The sequence below is a fragment of the Sciurus vulgaris genome (genome assembly GCF_902686455.1).
Source record: "Sciurus vulgaris genome assembly, chromosome: 2".
NCBI classification, from domain to species: Eukaryota; Metazoa; Chordata; class Mammalia; order Rodentia; family Sciuridae; genus Sciurus; species Sciurus vulgaris.
The window spans coordinates 36,275,783-36,293,739 of record NC_136462.1 but is presented as its reverse complement, the minus strand read 5'-3'; the positions used below and the strand labels follow the sequence as shown (position 1 = coordinate 36,293,739).

General features: G+C 35.6%; 1 protein-coding gene across 1 annotated transcript in view; it reads left to right on the top strand.

The window, feature by feature from the left end:
- Positions 1-17,957, top strand: part of GPHN (gephyrin) — a 709,158-nt gene that overhangs the window by 665,987 nt on the left and 25,214 nt on the right. The window contains 1 exon segment of the mRNA XM_079127200.1: positions 10,529-10,616. Within this exon segment, the coding sequence (XP_078983326.1) occupies positions 10,529-10,616 (88 nt within the window).

Sequence of the window (17,957 nt, the reverse complement as noted above, 5' to 3'; positions counted from 1 at the left end):
CCCTTCATCTTTTCCTTCCAATTATTGATACTCATAATCCAATATATATTTATTCACTGTTACATAAAAAGAGGGTGGTGACTGTATTCCTCCTACAGATTACTCATTTCTCCTGGGCACCCCCTACAATCAATAAGATAGTATCTTTGGAATACTTTTACATTCCATCTCCTTCCAACCCTCACGCTTTTAGGTAATTCTGAGCAATGCTTTATTTAAAATGATTAAAATGTTTTAAAATTCTAGAGTATTATTATAAGTGTTATTTTATATAAAATCTCTATAACTTCAGGAATTCTATTAAAACATATTATAACTACCTAATTTATTCATCAGTATCCATTTAGATATATAGATTTAGCTATTTATTTTATAAATGACTGAATGGGGTGTCTCAGTTATACTTTCATTACTTGCTTTCTCTCCTTCTATATCATCCCTATCTTGAGATTCTATTTTGATTCACTTTTTCATTTACAGTCACTTTCTAGAGCATTTACTTGATTTGTTATATGAATGTTTGCATTTTAAAAAATATTGTTCTTCCATCCTGATTGGTGAATGGTGTCCTGGTACAGGATTTGGGGGTTTACACACCTTTAGTCTAAGAGAAATATTGATGCTAATTTACTATTTTCAGTTTTTTATATTATAGATAAAGAAATCCAAGTCCAATATTATTTTTTCTTTGTTACTAACCAGTCTTTATATCTGGCATCTTTTAAGATTTCACACGTTATTCTTGAAATTACAAAATTTTACCAGAACATGCTTACGTTGTATTTTTTCATCAGTCTTACCTAGACTTAGTAAACATTTCAATTTTCAAGTCCATCCAGCTCTTTCCAAATAAATGAAATTTTCCTGTTTCCCCCCACTTGTCTCCTTATCCCGTTTGTCTTATGTCAGTCTTCTCTGTCCTCCAAGTTTCTTATTATTTTTTGCATGATTTCCATCTTTTTTTATTTTGTATAACCCTTGAGATATAACACTTGATCTTCTAAGCTACTAATTGAGTTTTTGATGGCAACGGTCCTTACTTTCATGTACTAAGTTGGAAAATCATGTTTTTTTGTTTTAGAACACCCTTCTAACATTGAAATTGAATATCCATTAGAGTTTTATGTGCTGTTATCATTATTGTTGTTGTTAATTATCTATTCTCCCCAGACTTATTAGGAGTTGTACTAAAATATTGCGCTTATTCTTCTACCTTCCATTTCTGGCTTCTTATGTTCCCAGTATTTGGGGTCATTTTTGTTTGTTTTGTTTGTTTCTTATTGAGAGTCCTGTTGCCTTAAGGGTTCAAGAAGCTGCTAGGGCACTTGGGACCTGATGTGCATGGCATCACAGTGGTAAAGAGGAATCATAGTGGTAAAAGGTGTCTCATCTCCTGAATTGGCAAGGCACCAATGGCACACTGTGCCAGTGTTCTACTGAAGTATTAACCTAAGAACAGTTCTACTGAACTGTTCAGTTGTAAAGGCTGGACTTCCCTAGCCCTTGGGAAATAGTACAGTCTTAATATTTTAAGTAGACTCCTGAGTCAACTTAAAAGTGATACCTTGGGTTTGATACTTAGCACCACATATAAATAAATAAAACAAAAGATCCATTGACAAACCAAAAAAAAAAAAAAAAAAGAAGTCATACCTTTACTCCAAGCACCATGGTCACCTATAATCCCAGCAACTCAGGAGGCTGAGGCAGGAGGATCACAGAGTTCAAGTCCAGCCTCAACATTTATCAAGGCCCTAAGCAATTTAGTGAGACTCTGTCTCAAAATCAAAAAATTAAGTGGGATATAGCTCAGTGTTAAAGTACCCCTTGGTTTAATCCCCAGTACAAAAGAAAAATTTATACCTTTGCACTTGAACTAGATCCCACAAGTCTTCAAGTGTTCATAATCAGTGAAATGTTAGTATGGAAAGTACCTAAAAAAAAATAAAAATTAAAAAAAAAGAAAGTACCTGATCCACCTGTCCTCATTTACAGATGAAGAGTGGGACCCTTCCCAAAAATGTTAGTTTTTTAAGGTAATTGACAATGGAGATATAACTGGATTCTAGATTTCTTGACAAGCCATCAAATAATGGCTCTGACTTCTGTTGCCTAGTACTTACCATTCTTAGCAGTTAGTACTAAAGCTGCCTTTTCATAGAACACTTCGTGTACTGGTACTCTAAGAGAGCAACGGAGATATAATATCCATTGGTATTTAACAGTTCAACAAAAAATGAGTAGAAAGTCTAAATCAAGATCAATCATAGTAGTAGAATTATCTTTAAGCAAGTGGTTACTAATCATCCAAATTTAATTAAAACTCTGTTAATAAAAGAAAGTTTAAATATATCACAATATTCCTTTAAGATCTGCTGCTATTTAAACAAATGGAAACTACTAGTGTATACCTTGATAATTTAATCAACTTAATTCAGCAGCTCCTCTAGTGGCAATGGTTAGAAAATATTTCAGATGTTAAAGGTACAATTTTTTTCTATCAGTATTTTACATAAACGAGTAAGACTTTATATATTTAGATAATTGTAAATAGCTTTTGTCCGAAGGTGCATAACAAAGTGTCTTTTACAATATATTACTGTCATTTAGAAAAATACTAGAAAAACACAGGCTGACTTTGAACCTCTGACTACCTCTATGAACCTCAGAGTCTTCTCTTGTCCTTCCTAACTCATACATTGTGAGACTAGCACATAGATATGAAAATACACTGTTCTTTTAAAACATGAGTGTTGTTTGTCATTAATTAGTATCAATTGATCTCTGTGGAAAAGTGACTAGATGACCACGAAGCAGGCCTTGGATCATGAAGACCATAGGTTTTTTGCAAACTAGCAGAGGATTTCAAGCGTGAGTTTATTGGGGAAGGTGAAATATAAGAGATAAGAGTACAGTACAGGCAGGCTCCTGAGTAACCCAAATGCTTCTAGAGAGAATGGTGTATTTTCACAGAGCCAAGATTTTTAAGTGTTTTGAAACCCAGTGAATTTGGAAAGGGGGAATATGTAGACGTAAGGCCTTGGGAAGTCTCCCTCCTTTCTGATGTGATAAGGAAGGCTCCAGGAACTATGAAGGAGACAAAACCTGTGAAATCCTGAGTCCTGGAATCTTTGGTCTGTATAAAGGTCATAAAAGTTTCCCCTGAGTGGCCTCAGGTAAATTGCTTTTTAAAAGAAAGCATGTGGGTAGTCAGCATAGTAGGCCCAGTCTATAGATTTATCCCCTTATCCTCATGTTCCTACCTCTCACACTGTCTCTAACCTGTCAGTAGAAAGTTATGTCCCAAACAAAAGATCAGATTATGTTTTTACAGTTTTATCCTCCTATTCTTAAGAAAATTAATATACTTTGCTCTCTTAATAAAAATGAGAAAATCATGAACTGTTTTCTTTCTACTATGTATTTATGGTTAAAATCCATTACCCATTTCCTCTTATTCAGAGTAATCTCTTAGTCTTAGAAAAAAACATCAGTCTTTCTTAAAAGTAAAAAAAGTCCAGGGGAAAGAAACTAAAGTCAATATAGGAAAATATTAGCATTTATCAAATCTAAGACATGAATACATGGGTCTTTGTTATACTATTACATTGGAAAAGTTTTATAATTCAAAGTATGCGTTCCCCAAAAAATAGTAAATTTATGATCTGTGAACAAGCCCTTAAGTTATGTTTAATCAAATCATAGTTTTTGTTTGAATTTAGAATTCAGAATTACGCTCATTATTCTCCAGAACTATATTAATATATCCACACCTGCAGTCTTCTGCTGTCATCCAGACAAATTCCTACCTGTGACCTCAGTGTCCCTATTTTTGATGCTCTTACACAAGGGTCAGTTTCATGAGGTCTTCCTTTCATTACATATCATATGCCTGGGGGGTGAAAAATGCATAGTTACTTCTAATTAGGGAGGGATAAAATAACATTTAATGAGGAGGTAGAAGTTGTAGTTCTGGCCAGTTTCTGCCACTTACTGCTTTGTATAGATTTTAATATGCACTACGTTGCCTCTCTGAATATCACTTTCCTTTTCTATAAAGTAGACATAATAAGGGCTAGGGTTGTGGCTCAGTGATAGAGCATTCACCTGGCAGTGTGAGCACTGTGGTTCGATTCTCAGCACCTCATATAAATAATAAAATTAAAAAGTCCATCAACAACTAAAAAGTATTTTTTTTAAATGGACAATAATAATACTCAGTTTACTTCACAGACTTACCATGAGGTAAGAATGAAGAGCTAGTATGCAACATAAATGAAATTATATCAAGAGGATATAGATCCTCTTGAGTGCTGTCATATCTCAATCCGTAGCATCTCATGATCTTTGACCAGATCCTCAAACACCAGAGTATATAGCAGAAAGTAGAGTAAGAGAGAGGGGCAAATAAGAAGAGAGAAGAGCAGGACCCCCAAATAATTGGCCCAGCTGTGATGCTGGACAAGATGACCTTTCCAATTTAAGAGTCAATGATTTTGTTAATCTACTGGCCACAGAGTAGAAAGCAGCACTGAGCATATTCTTTGAAACATGGCATATTCTAGTAAGGATTATGAATGAAATCTCTTCTAATTTATTTTTGCAAATTAGAAAATTTCATGTGGACATTTGATGACCCCACAGTTTATAAATAGAAAAAAAATTCTGGATAATGTGAAAATAATGAATGTTTTTAAATCACTGAAAAGTGTGTTTATTTGCATTCATCAACTAGACAACAAAACTTTATCCACCTGCAAAGATTAGTACTATGATGATGTACATATCATTGCTTCTTTGTTTCTATGACTTTACAATAATCCTGTAGAGTGGATGTTATAAATTATATATTGTGAGTTTGGTGAAATTAGTTAATGTTTCTTTGTAACAGTGGAAAATTATATTTATTGATAATATTCATTATCCACATACCTGAACCACAGTCTACATAGTGCTGTTTGTGATGCTTTCCCCATTTACTCCATAGTTCAACCATTTGGCTCAATTCAATGATATATGATCCAGCAGGGCAAGGAGTCCAGAACTCTGGGCATCAGGAACCTATCACATGTATATCACATAGTATTTCTGTACAATATAATGATTTTATCTTCCTTTTTCCCTAAAACAAATTGAAAAGGACTAATGAAAAATCTGTTCAAAATACTTGGTTCAAAAATACTTTCAATATACCCACTATTCAGTATAATTCTTCTTATGTATTTGCCCAAACAGCTAAATTTTTTTATTAAAAATCATAAATTTACATAGGGCAATGTTGTTTGATTCATTCTGTTATTTTTTCCCTTCCTCCCCACCCCTCCCACTCCTCTTTTCCCTCTATACCGTCCTTCCTTCCTCCATTCTTACCACCCTCCTTATCCCTAACCCTAAACCTAACCCTAACCCTGACCCCTCCTACCCCCCATTATATGTCCTCATCCGCTTATCAGCGAGATCATTCGTCCTTTAGTTTTTGAGATTGGCTTATCTCACTTAGCATGATATTCTCCAATTTCATCCATTTGCCTGCAAATGCCATAATTTTATCATTCTTCATGGCGGAGTAATATTCCATTGTATATATATGCCACAGTTTCTTTATCCATTCATCAACTGAGGGCATCTAGGTTGGTTCCACAATAGCCACAATCTGGCTATGGTGAATTGAGCAGCTATGGACATTGATGGGCTGTATCTCTGTAGTATGCTGATTTTAAGTCCTTTGGGTATAGGCCAAGGAGTGGGATAGCTGGGTCAAATGGGTGGTTCCATTCCAAGCTTTCTGAGGAATCTCCATACTGCTTTCCAGAGTGGCTGCACTAATTTGCAACCCCACCAGCAATGTATGAGTGTACCTTTTTCCCCACATCCTCGCCAACATCTATTATTGCTTGTGTTCTGATAATCGCCATTCTAATTGGGGTGAGATGAAATCTTAGGGTAGTCTTGATTTGCATTTCTCTTATTACTAGACATGTTGAACATTTTTTCATAGATCTGTTGATTGCTTGTACATCTTCTTCTGTGAAGTGTCTGTTCATTTCCTTAGCCCATTTGTTGATTAGATTATTTGTATTTTGGTGTAGAGTTTTTTGAGTTCTTTATAGATTCTGGAAATTAGCGTCTCTATCTAAAGTATGAGTGGCAAAGATATTCTCCCACTCTGTAGGCTCTCTCTTCACATTACTGATAGTTTCCTTTGCTGAGAGAAAGCTTTTTAGTTTGAATCTATCCCAGTAGTTGATTCTTGCTTTTATTTCTTGTGCTATGGGAGTCCCTGTTAAGGGAAGTCTGATCCTAAGCCAACAAGTTGAAGGTTTGTACCTACTTTTTCTTCTATAAGAGCAGGGTCTCTGGCCTGATTCCGAGGTCCTTCATTCATTTTGAGGTTGAGTTTTGTGCAGGGTAACCGACTTATATAGAATATACCATCCAACAAGAACGAATACACTTTCTCTCTCAGCAGCACATGGATCCTTCTCTAAAATAGACCATGTATTATGCCACAAAGCTACTGTGAGCAAATACAAGAAGATAGAGATACTACCTTGTACTCTATCAGATCATAATGGATTGAATTAGAAAAAAATGACAGGATAAAAAACAGAAACTTCTCCAATACTTGGAGATTAAATAATACACTATTATATGAATGAATGGATAACAGAAGACATCAGGAGGGAATAAAGAATTCTTAGAAGTAAACGAGAACAAAGACACATCATATCAATATCTCTGGGACACTATGAAAGCAGTACTTAGAGGGAAGATTTATTTCATGGGGCGCATTCAACAAAAGAAGTAGAAATCAACAAATAACGACTTAACACTACAGCTCAAAGCCCTAGAAAAAGAAGAGCAGACCAACACCAAAAGTAGTAGAAGACAGGAAATAGTTAAAATCAGAGCCGAATCAACGAATTGAAACAAAAGAAACAATCGGAAAAATTAACAAAATAAATAGTTGATTCTTTGAAAAAATAAACAAATTGATAAACCCTTAGCCACACTAACAAAGAGAAAGAGGGAGAAACTCCAATTACTAAAATTCGGAATGAACAAGGAATATCACAACAGACACGAGTGAAATACAAAACATAATTAGAAGCTATTTTGAAAATCTATACTCCAACAAAACAGAAAAACCTCGAAGACATCAACAAGTTTCTAGAGACATATGAATTACCTAAACTGAACGAGGAGGACATACACAACTTAATAAATCAATTTCAAGCAATGAAATAGAAGAGGTCATCAAAAGCCTACCAACAAAGAAAAGTCCGGGACCAGATGGGTTCTCAGCCGAGTTCTACAAAACCTTTAAAGAAGAGCTCATTCCAATACTCCTCAAAGTAGTCCATGAAATAGAAGAGGGGGGAACCCTCCCAAACTCATTCTATGAAGCCAATATTACCCTGATACCTAAACCAGACAGAGACCACATCAAGGAAAGAAAATTTCAGACCAATATTCTTAATGAACATTGACGCAAAATTCTCAACAAAATTTTAGCAAATCGCATACAAAAATATATTAAAAAGATAGTGCACCACGATCAAGTGGGTTTTATCCCAATAGCTAATTTTGAAATCCATGTCAGGAATTTTTTAAATTTTATACATAGATTTTACTTTCAGTGAATAGCTGGGTAATTTGTGGTTTCATAAGCAATTAACTGAATGATTCCAAAGGGTCCTTATGTTGGTAGGCTGAATCTTACGTGAGCTATTTTTCAACCTTCTACTTTTGTCCCTTCTCCTTGGGAGGTTGCTTCCCAGAGCCAGAACAACTCCAGTATACTCTTGGACAGGCCAATCTAAAGGACAAGGAAATTTATTCATATCTTGTAGTGAATAAAACTATTCAAGTGGGACATGGCTTCCCTTGCCCTGTGGATTTTTCACGTGTTCCTCTATGAAAGTATTTACATCCCAATCTAAGATTTTCTTCTGGTATTAGTCCTAGATATTCTCCAGCATAAAAACTGCCCAGATACCGAAGTTGTATTTTGCCAGGTTGATGTATATGTTCATGTGCTTAACTTCTGTTTTAGTCTGCTTTTCTGCTGCTGTGACCAGAAAACATGACAAGAAAATTTTAGAAGAGGAAAAAGTTTATTTGGCACTCATAGTTTCAGAGGTCTCAGTTCATAGATAGCTAACTCCATTGTTTCTGTGCCCAAGGTGAGGCAGAAGGATGTAGAAAAGGAAAGCAGCTCAGGACATGACAGTCAGGAAGCTGAGAGACTAAGCTTTGTTCACCAGAGACAAAGTGTATTTTATTTGGGATAAGCAAAGGTTTCTTTCTGCTAGAAAAGAAAACAACAAAAATGAAGAAAAAAGTGCTTTTAACTAGAAAAAAAAAAAAAATATATATATATATACTCCAAAGGCATGCCTCCAATAACCCACCTCCTCCAGCCACAACTTACCTGCTTACAGTTATCACCCGTTAATCCCTATCAGTGGATCAATGTGTCAATTAGGTTAAGGCTCTCATCCAATTACTTCACCTCTGAACTTTCTAGCACTGTCTCACACTTAAGCTTTTGGAGGATACCGCATATCTAAACCATAACTTCTGTCAGTTCAACTGAAACAATAATGGCAACAACTATGCTGTCTTTAAACTTAATTTGCTCAAGGTACTATTCCAAGTGCTTTATATGCATTATCCTATTTAGTCTTCATAGCAATTCTATTATCCTACTTTGCTTAGGGAAACTGAGGTAAAGAGAATTTAAGCAACTTGTTCAAGGTTTGACATCTAGCAAGTAGTGGTGCCAGGATTCAAGCTCAGGCAGTCTGACTCCAAAGTTCACAATACTAATCTGTGTCCAGAGTTCATACTGCTAATCACACTACCAAGTAGCTTATCTCATAAAGCCTATGAAGGTTGTGTCTTTGATAGATATTAGGTTCTTCTCCTCCCCTCTGTCATATCTGAATAAAAAAGTAAAATGAAATCCTGGTTACTCCTCTTGCCATCTGTAGTCCCTGACTTTCTTCTTTCTCTCTTACCAAGTAGTGCATTAAGTGAAGGGACATTAAGCTTCAGAGTCACAAGAGATTTGGAAAAACATATGCTGTCTCATTTGGAGATCATTTTACTTCAAATTAACAAACACCTGCTAAAGTAGCTTTAACAAAAGAGGAACTTCAGATTATGGGAAGATAAAGGGTTATCTCATGGAACCCAAGAGCAAAAATACAGCCCAGCCTCAAGAAGGTCTAAAAGCAAAAACTGGAAAACCAGAAGCCAGTATTACTTCCTTTACAGATGTCCACGTTAGATATCTGTGGGGGAGAAGGGAAAAGAACAGTCAAGTAGGGAAATTCCTCTCCTCCATCTTAAAAGTTCTCAGAAGAACAAAAGACTGAATATGTAGTCCTCAAAGACACTTTTTCTATACTCCATCAGTTAATGGTAAGTGCAGATCACATTGCCCAGTAGCTGTATTTGGATTTAAAGTAGTGGTTTAACAGTTGCTTTCAGCTGCCACCCGGCAATCCAGTCCCTCCTTAAATTCTGATTTTGTTTATTTTCATGTGATCAATCCAAAAATAGGCTTTTTACAACCCTTCTAACATGCAATAATGAGGACCTTGATTTTTTTTCATCTCTTTTCCCCCCAGGCCTTTTATATATGTCATCAAAGGGCCTGGTGCACTTGCCTTTTCAGTTGACAGTCAAGAATGTGCTTAGTATCAATCCCTAATATTCATCCTGACCTTTTACCCTCAGAATGGTTCATAAAGCCTCTGCCTGCCTTGTCCTTTTTTTCTCTTTTTCTCTATCTTTTCTTTTCCTAAAACATACCTATGAGCTCTTCCTATTTCTAGGGACTCTCCCTCTATTTCCTGTTAGGTGAACTCCTTACTCTTGAATCTGAGGGCCCTCCAAAATCATGCCTTATCTTATCTAACCCAGTCATTTCCAGTCAAGTCCTTTACTCTAGTCAGACCATCATCCACATCAAACTAGATAACAGAACAGGTTTAATCACTATGCCAGCTCTTGCTAGTGCAGATGCTCTTACGTACAAAGCCCTTTCCTATTCCTATTTATCAATATCCACTCCATTTCTCAGGGCCTCACTTAAATCACTCCTTCTAAAGAGTCTTATGGGATCTTTCCAACACCTCAGGTGACCAACTGTCCTGGTTTGCCTGGGATTTCCAAAGACATGTGACTTTTAGCTCTGAAACTGGGATATTCCTAGACAATCCCAAACTGTTAGACATCCTACAACACCTCACTTTTTCTCCTCATTGAACTGCCTTGCTGGGACAAAAACCCTGTGAAAGCACCAGTAGTCACTATTTCAGCACTTATAAGATCCTTTTCCCACAATAAGACTTATGCTACTATTGAGCAGAGACTCTTTCGATTCTCACTTCATACAAAATCTATTGCTTTATGCATGGTAAAGCCTACTCAGTGAATAAGGTGGTTCAGTTTTAAGTTGGCACTATATCTAAAATGTTTCCATGTGTATTAATTTATTTGTCTTTATTTTTTCCAGCCCAGATGACTTACTCAATGCCTTGAATGAGGGTATCAGTCGTGCTGATGTCATCATCACATCAGGGGGTGTATCCATGGGGGAAAAGGTATGAAAAATGGGCTCATAAAGATCTATCCCCTTTAACATCCTTGCCTACGGTGGGTTAACTGTGGTCTGGTATTTGTCACCAGGCCCCCATAAAGTTGAAAGCCCATGGGCCTTCAGAAATAACTTGTCTCTATAAAAAGAATACAGTGTGTGAAGGTCAGAGAGCTTACCTCAGGAGCAGCCTAGAGAATCATGCAACTTGCATAATGTTTTTTGCTGTTGCCCTAGAGACTTCTTTGGTTTTCATGAGTTTTACTACATTAGGACCTCCTTTTTATATGATATTTATACCAAGGTAAAGCTCCAAGATCTTCCCTTCTACTCAATTGTTTTTTTTTTTTGTTTGTTTGTTTTTTGTTTTTTTTGTTTTTTTTGTTTTTTTTGAGGTGCTCGGGATTGAACCTGGGGCCTATCACAGTAGCCATGCACTTGACCTCTAAGCTACTCCCCCAGACCTCTGCTTAAATTTAAACGTGGCCTCCCAAAACCAACCCTCTCACCCACCACATATTCCAGACCTTACAAGATCCTTTAGCTCACCTTCCCAACAGAGAAAGAAATAAAAAATTAGGCATCCCTCTTGCCCTATTTTATATAATAATAACATAATGTATATATGTATAAATACACTAATATGTATGATTTCTTAAAACTAAGTGTATTTGTACATGGTATATGCTTAGTCCTATAAAAATCCCAATTTGAATATTTTAGTATCATTAAGTTTATGTATCTTAATGATATGTGTTAACTATTATGATTATTGGATCTATGAATAATGGTCCCCACTTCCCCATGCTGTGAATTGAACCTAGGGCCTCACACTTGCTCATCCCTTTTTATTTATTTTATTTTGAGACAGAGTCTGGCTGCATTGCCCAGGCTGGCCTCAAACAGGTGCTCCTCCTGCCTCAGCCTCCCAAGTAGCTGGGATTAAGGACATGTACCACCATACTCAGCCTAAATATTACTAAAATAAAACATTCTTTACTACAAAAACCAACTTATGTTTTGGCTCAAAAATATTTCAGATCACAGAATGCTTTGCCAGTCTATAATCCCTTCCCTTATTTTCTTTTATCTCATATTAATCTTAAACTGAAAATTATAATATTGCTAAGATTCATATTTTCCAAGAATATGATTTAGTTTAAGCTAGATTTAAAATGTAGTTTAAATTTATCATATATATACTTGTTCTTGGTTCCTGTCCACTCTAGTTACAAAACTGCCTAAATTTATAATCTACCTCTTTGGACAGTATACTTTGAGAGCAAATGTCAGAATTTGAGAGCACTGACTTTGAGAGAAAATGTCAGAATTCAGTCGCCTGAACAGAGAATTTCTGCCTTCTATTCACAAACTTTAGTTTTAGAGTATTTGAAAACAGTACTTGCTACTAAAAACTAGAGAAGAAAAAGAATCTTAGTCCATGACTACAATCTCAAATTACATTCAGGAGTGAGAATATTGAAGTACGGGTAAGTGTTCTCAGATAGGTGACTGGGTTAGTCTTTCCTCCAAGTCTCTCAGATGTCTTCAGCTCCAAGTAGAGCCAATTATATAAGACTATAAGAAATAATTTGCAACATGTTTATTTTCATTACCATGAGATAGCTCTCAGTATCACAAGAGCACATCCTAAAGCCAGGATTATTTAAATGTTAAATTTGTTATTTTCAGGAATTGTTTCATGTAGAATTTATCTTAATTCCTAATGAACTTAATTGTGGGATAATACCCATTTGACAGTCCTAAAGTTTGTCTTTTCTACTACCTCTAGAGAGGCAAGAAACTTAGAGCATGCATGGGCTTGGTAGTTGTGGCTCAACTGTAGTAAGGACAGAACACTTGTGAACCTAACCTTCTTCATTATTTTTAATGAAGAGGTCAGTTATCCTAGGGATTTGCTTACAAGTAAATAAGACCAACATAATGAAGCATATTGGTTTTATTTATGTTATATTCTTGTAGTAAGGTACTTAGACTACTACACCTTTACTTTATTAGGAGAGAGACTTTAGGACCTGGGCCTGCCAAAATATTCCCTAGGAGCTTATAATTGCCCTTCGTACCTTCTGAACTAGAATGAGATGATAGAGGAACCAGGAAGAAAGAAGTAAAACATGCAGCAAACTCCTGCCAGTTATATTCCCAAAAAGAAATTCATTGTACTTTGGTAGCAGAAAAAAAAAAGCATAAGAAATAGAATATCTACTTCAGCCCAGAATATCTACTTCAGTAGAATATCTACTTTCAACTGAGCCTGAAAACCAGTCACAGAAAAGCAGGGCGATCAAGGAAAGATCCAGAGGCAGTCTGTAGCAGACACACTAAATCTTAAGTGTAAAAATTCAGGTATGCACAGGGTATGTGCCTATAATCCCAGCAGCTTGGGAGGCTGAGACAGGAGGATCACAAGTTCAAAGCCAGCCTCAGCAAAAAACGAGGTGCTAAGCAACTCAGTGAGACCCTGTCTCTAAGTAAAATACAAAATAGGGCTAGGGATGTTGCTCAGTGGTTGAGTACTCCTGAGTTCAATCCCAGTGCTCACCCCACCCCCCAAAAAAAAAACAGTTATGCAAGAAATTTATTAGATTAAATTTAAATTGTACTCTAATCACCTATGCAACAGAACTGGCAGGAGATTTTATTTAAGCCACAATTGAGACCTACTTCCAAGGAATCTGGAGAGGCTTAAGCAGCACAAAAACATCAGGGAAACACATCTGGTCACTAGTCTACACTGGATATGTCTAGAGTGTTCTTACATGCCCTTCAATCTCAGGTTTTACATGCCCTTCAATCTCAGGTCTTTGCTACTTTGGGCCATGCTAGCCACACTGGGATGGTGGGGAGGTTAGGAGCCTCAGGGCAGCCAGCTTCCTTCTGTGTATTTCACAGCCATCTCTTCTGACGTCTGGCCACCTCCCCAGCATATAACCTGGTAAGCAGAGTGGAAGGAGAGGCCCTGCTGCTTGCAAAACCCACAGCCTTCTGTACTCTTGCCTGTCAAGAAGAAATGACTCTTCACCACTGCTTCCCTAAAGATCTCATCCTGCCCCACACAGCTTTCTCAAAGAGTTTTCATCTTTATACAACACTGAAAGTTTTCAATGAAGTAATAGCTGCTTTTTGCCTTCAAAACTAAAGAATCTTATGCATTACTATAAGTTTTCCACAATCTGCAAAATGATAAAATAGTTCAAAGACAATGAAATATGCCAATTACCCAGAAGGATGTCTAAATTGACAGCAGTAATCTTTTCTGCCCATTTCAAAGTCTCTTAATTTTTCCCAAAAATGTCTCCACCACCCATATGATCAAAATATCTCAAATAATTATTGAGCACAAAAAGGACTGATCTCAGTAGATTTAGCCTGATTTGAACACAAGAATGTTAATCAACCATATAAGCCTTATTTGTTTTGCAAACCTAGAGCAATGGGGAGTCACAAAATGTTTAAAATTCAGTCCTATGTCTGCTTGTTCTACTAGATCTTGGGTTAGCAGTATACTCTCATGAAACCATCTGCTTACAAACAAAAGAGCTCTGGAATTCCTGACTCAGTCCACTGGTGTGGAATAAAAGTTATCCAAAGTTTATCAATACAAAAGGTGTATCCAAGAGGCTATCATTCTTTGAAATGTCTGTACCTATTATAGTCCTATTAAAAGTACCTATTATAGTCCTTTTTGATAGTGCTCTGAATCTGTCTTGTCCCAGACACAGGTCATTAACTGCTTATCATAGCCTTCAGGTAATCATCAGAGTAAAACATAAACTTTCTATAGATAATGAATTCTCAATGACTGTGTTTAATTTAATTTACTACTGCAACCAGTAATATCAGAATATAAGATAAGTAAAATTGTCTATTGGGATATAATAAGGAACTATTTCATAAAAGTGTGTGTGTGTGTGTGTGTGTGTGTGTGTGTGTGTGTGTGTGTGTGTATTTGCAGTGCTAGGAATCAGATGCAGAGCTTCATGCATGCTAGACAAGTCCTCTGCCACTGAGCTAATCTCCAGCCCAATTTCATAAATGTTTTGCTCACAGTTTCCTCTGAGAGGAAAACAGGAAGGACATTGTCAAATCTCCAGAAACTTTCCAAGGAGCAAACAATTTCAAAATCTTCATATTATTACAATTTTACCTATATGAATCTAACCTAGGGCAGACTAGGCATCTCTTCTCAGAAATGACAGTTCTTAAAATAGTACATCAAACAAACCTCATTATTTCCAGCATCTCTTTTAAAAATCTGTGATTTTTCTGGTTAAGTGTTTTTTTTTTTTCTTTTCCACGCCCCCCTACTGGGGATTGAGCCTAAGGTGCTTCACCTCGGGGCCACATCCCCAGCCATTTTTATTTTTATTTTGAGACAGAGCCTTGCTAAGTTGCTGAGGCTGGCCTAGAACTTTCATTCCTCCTGCCCCAGCCTCCCAAATTACTGGAATTATAGGCATGTGCCACCATACCTAACTTATCTAGGAAATTTCAAAGATAATTTTAGGTATAAAAGATACTCTGAACTTTTTTTTCCCTAAATTAGGCCTGACTTTTAGAAGACAAAATCAAGAGTTATCAAAAGAGAAATGGGCACTTGATTATGATAAGGATCATAGGTATTTGAGAAATATTACTTGGTTACCTAATTTTTCAAAGGAATACTGAAGTATTTGAAAATAAGCACAGAAGGTAACATGTTTGTAAATAACATGTTTAATATGTTTGACTCATGCATAAATGAGGAATCTTTGTTCTTTACTCTTTTGTTTCTTAATTAATCAGAGACAAAGCACAAAAGGCAGAGTTCACAAAAATAATAGCTTTTCATTATTATAGAGAAGACCTTAATTAATACCCAAAAAAGCTCATTAAATCTGAGCAAATTCACCAGGCACAGTGGTATACACCTGTAATTCCATCAGCTTAAGGAGCTGAGGCAAGTTCTAGGCCAGCTTCAGCAACTTAGCAAGGCCATTGGTAACTGAGGAAGACCCTGTCTCAAAAAAAAAAAAAAAAAGGACTGGGGATGTGGTGAACTCATTAAAATTTTTAAGACATTTCTCAGTTTCATTTCAGAGATATAAACCAAGGCAAATAAAAGTCATTTCCAAAGCTTTATCTTTCTCTTTTAAATTCTGGAAAAACTTGACACTTTACTTTTAAATAAAGAGAGCCTATAAGATCAAAACTATTTTCACAATAATATTGTCTTTATTTGCCTTTTTTTTTTTTTTCTTTTTCTTTCCTGAGTATACAGTGTAGTTTTTCCCAGCAGCTAAAGGATGTGTGATATCTCATCCAATTGAATGCAGCAGACAGGAGCCTAACAAACATATGTTAAGACAAACATTAAAGAGATTTTAAGGGCTAGGGTTGTAACTCTGTGGTGCTTGCCTCGCATGCATTAGGCACTGGGATTGATCCTCAGCCCCACATAAATAAATAAAATAAAGGTATTGTGTCCATCTACAACTAAAATCAAAAACAAAAAAAAAATTTTAAGATTTTCAAAATTATAAAACAATGTATTAAAAATAAGTGATTTAGTGGGCAGAGAGATGCACACCTTTAATCCTGGCAACCTGAAAGGCTGAGGCCAAGAGAATTACAAGTTTGAGGCCAACTTCAGCAATTTATGGAGACCCTAAGCCATGTAGTGAGACCCTGTCTCAAAAATAAAAAATTTGAAAAGGCTCAGATGCAGTTCAGTGGTAAAACACCCTGGGTTCAACCCCTAGTACCCACCCCCACAAAAGTTACTTGTATTAACATGAAAGGGCTTCATCATTGCTATTTTCCAGTGAATCAACAAATAAATCTTTTTTTATTTCTTAATTTTAACTTCTAACACAGTAAATGTTGATAGATTAAAGCCCCACATAAATAAAAATTCTTAGAGATTCTTAATGAATTTTAATTTAAAAGTATGTAAAGGGGTCCTGAGACCAAAAATTTGGGGAAGTCAACTTTAAGAAAAAAATATCAGGGCTGCAGTTGTAGCTCAGGAGTAGAGCTTTGCCTAGGACTTGTGAGGCACTGGGTTCAATCCTCAGCACCACATAAAAATAAATAAAATAAAATAAAGGTATTATATACCTCCATATACAACTTAAAAAAAATAAAACAAGAAAAAGAAAAATATATTTTCCCTTGAAAAACTCAAGAACACACATAATTATACTTCTGTCTTTATTAATCCTAGTATAATTATAACCACCCATATTAATTATAACATTTAAGAAAATAACTAATTTCTATTTCTTTGAGAAAACATTGAGAAGTCATATGTAATTATTTTAGCAGACTAGCAAATCTCATAAACACACAGAATACAATTTTCTACAGCCACACACATCCTCTTACACCTTCTTATTGCAGCAAAGTTAAACAAATACATTCATTAAAATAAACCAAAGATACTGCCTTTCTGTAGCATATAAAAACAAGAAGCAAAGCGTAATTTTTAAAAAATCATATTAACTTAAAATTATACTTAGTAATCAGCGATCTAGTATTCTTAGAAACTATCAAGCTATCTGATGATTGTTCATTAAATATCAGCTTACATAAAAATCTTGAAAATTATTTTCAAACCAACATACTGTAAAACATAATTATAATCTCAAAATTTTAAAATTAAAAAAAAATTAAATACTGGGATGTAGCTCAGTGGTAGAGTACCCCTGGGTTCAATTCCCATTCTCTCAAACTAACAAACAAAAATTATAACGAAAGAAAGTTTCTCAGAATAATTATTTTCCTTCATTGATCTCAATTTTATTTTTTCTTTGGTACAGGGAATTGAGTTCAGAGTTGCTTAACCACTGAGCTACAGCCACAGCCCTTTTTTATTTTTTATTCTGAGATAGGGTCTTGCTGAGTTGCATAGGATCTCTCTAAGTTGTAGAGACTGGCCTAGAAATTGTGATCCTACTGTCTCAGCCTTCTGAGTCACTGGGATTAAGGTGTGAGCCACCATGCTGTGCTACCATGCCTGGCTCAATTTTACATTTTTATAATCTTAAAAATGTAGGAATCTTTTTATAATCTTAAAAATGTAGGAATATTGTTAGCTCGCTTGGTATATAAAGCTATATAATTGGGGAGGGGGGAACACCCAAATGAAATAAAATGCATACTTTTTATTATATTTAACACTGATGAAGAAAAGAATATTACTGGGTTTTCTTAATAACTAAATTTATTGCACTAGTGTAATTTGCCAAAGATTTATCTTCACTATATGAACTTGGAGTCTTAAATGTAGGGTTGTGGGGTTTTTTTTGGTTTTTTGTTTGTTGATTTGTTTGTTTTTTAGTTTAGC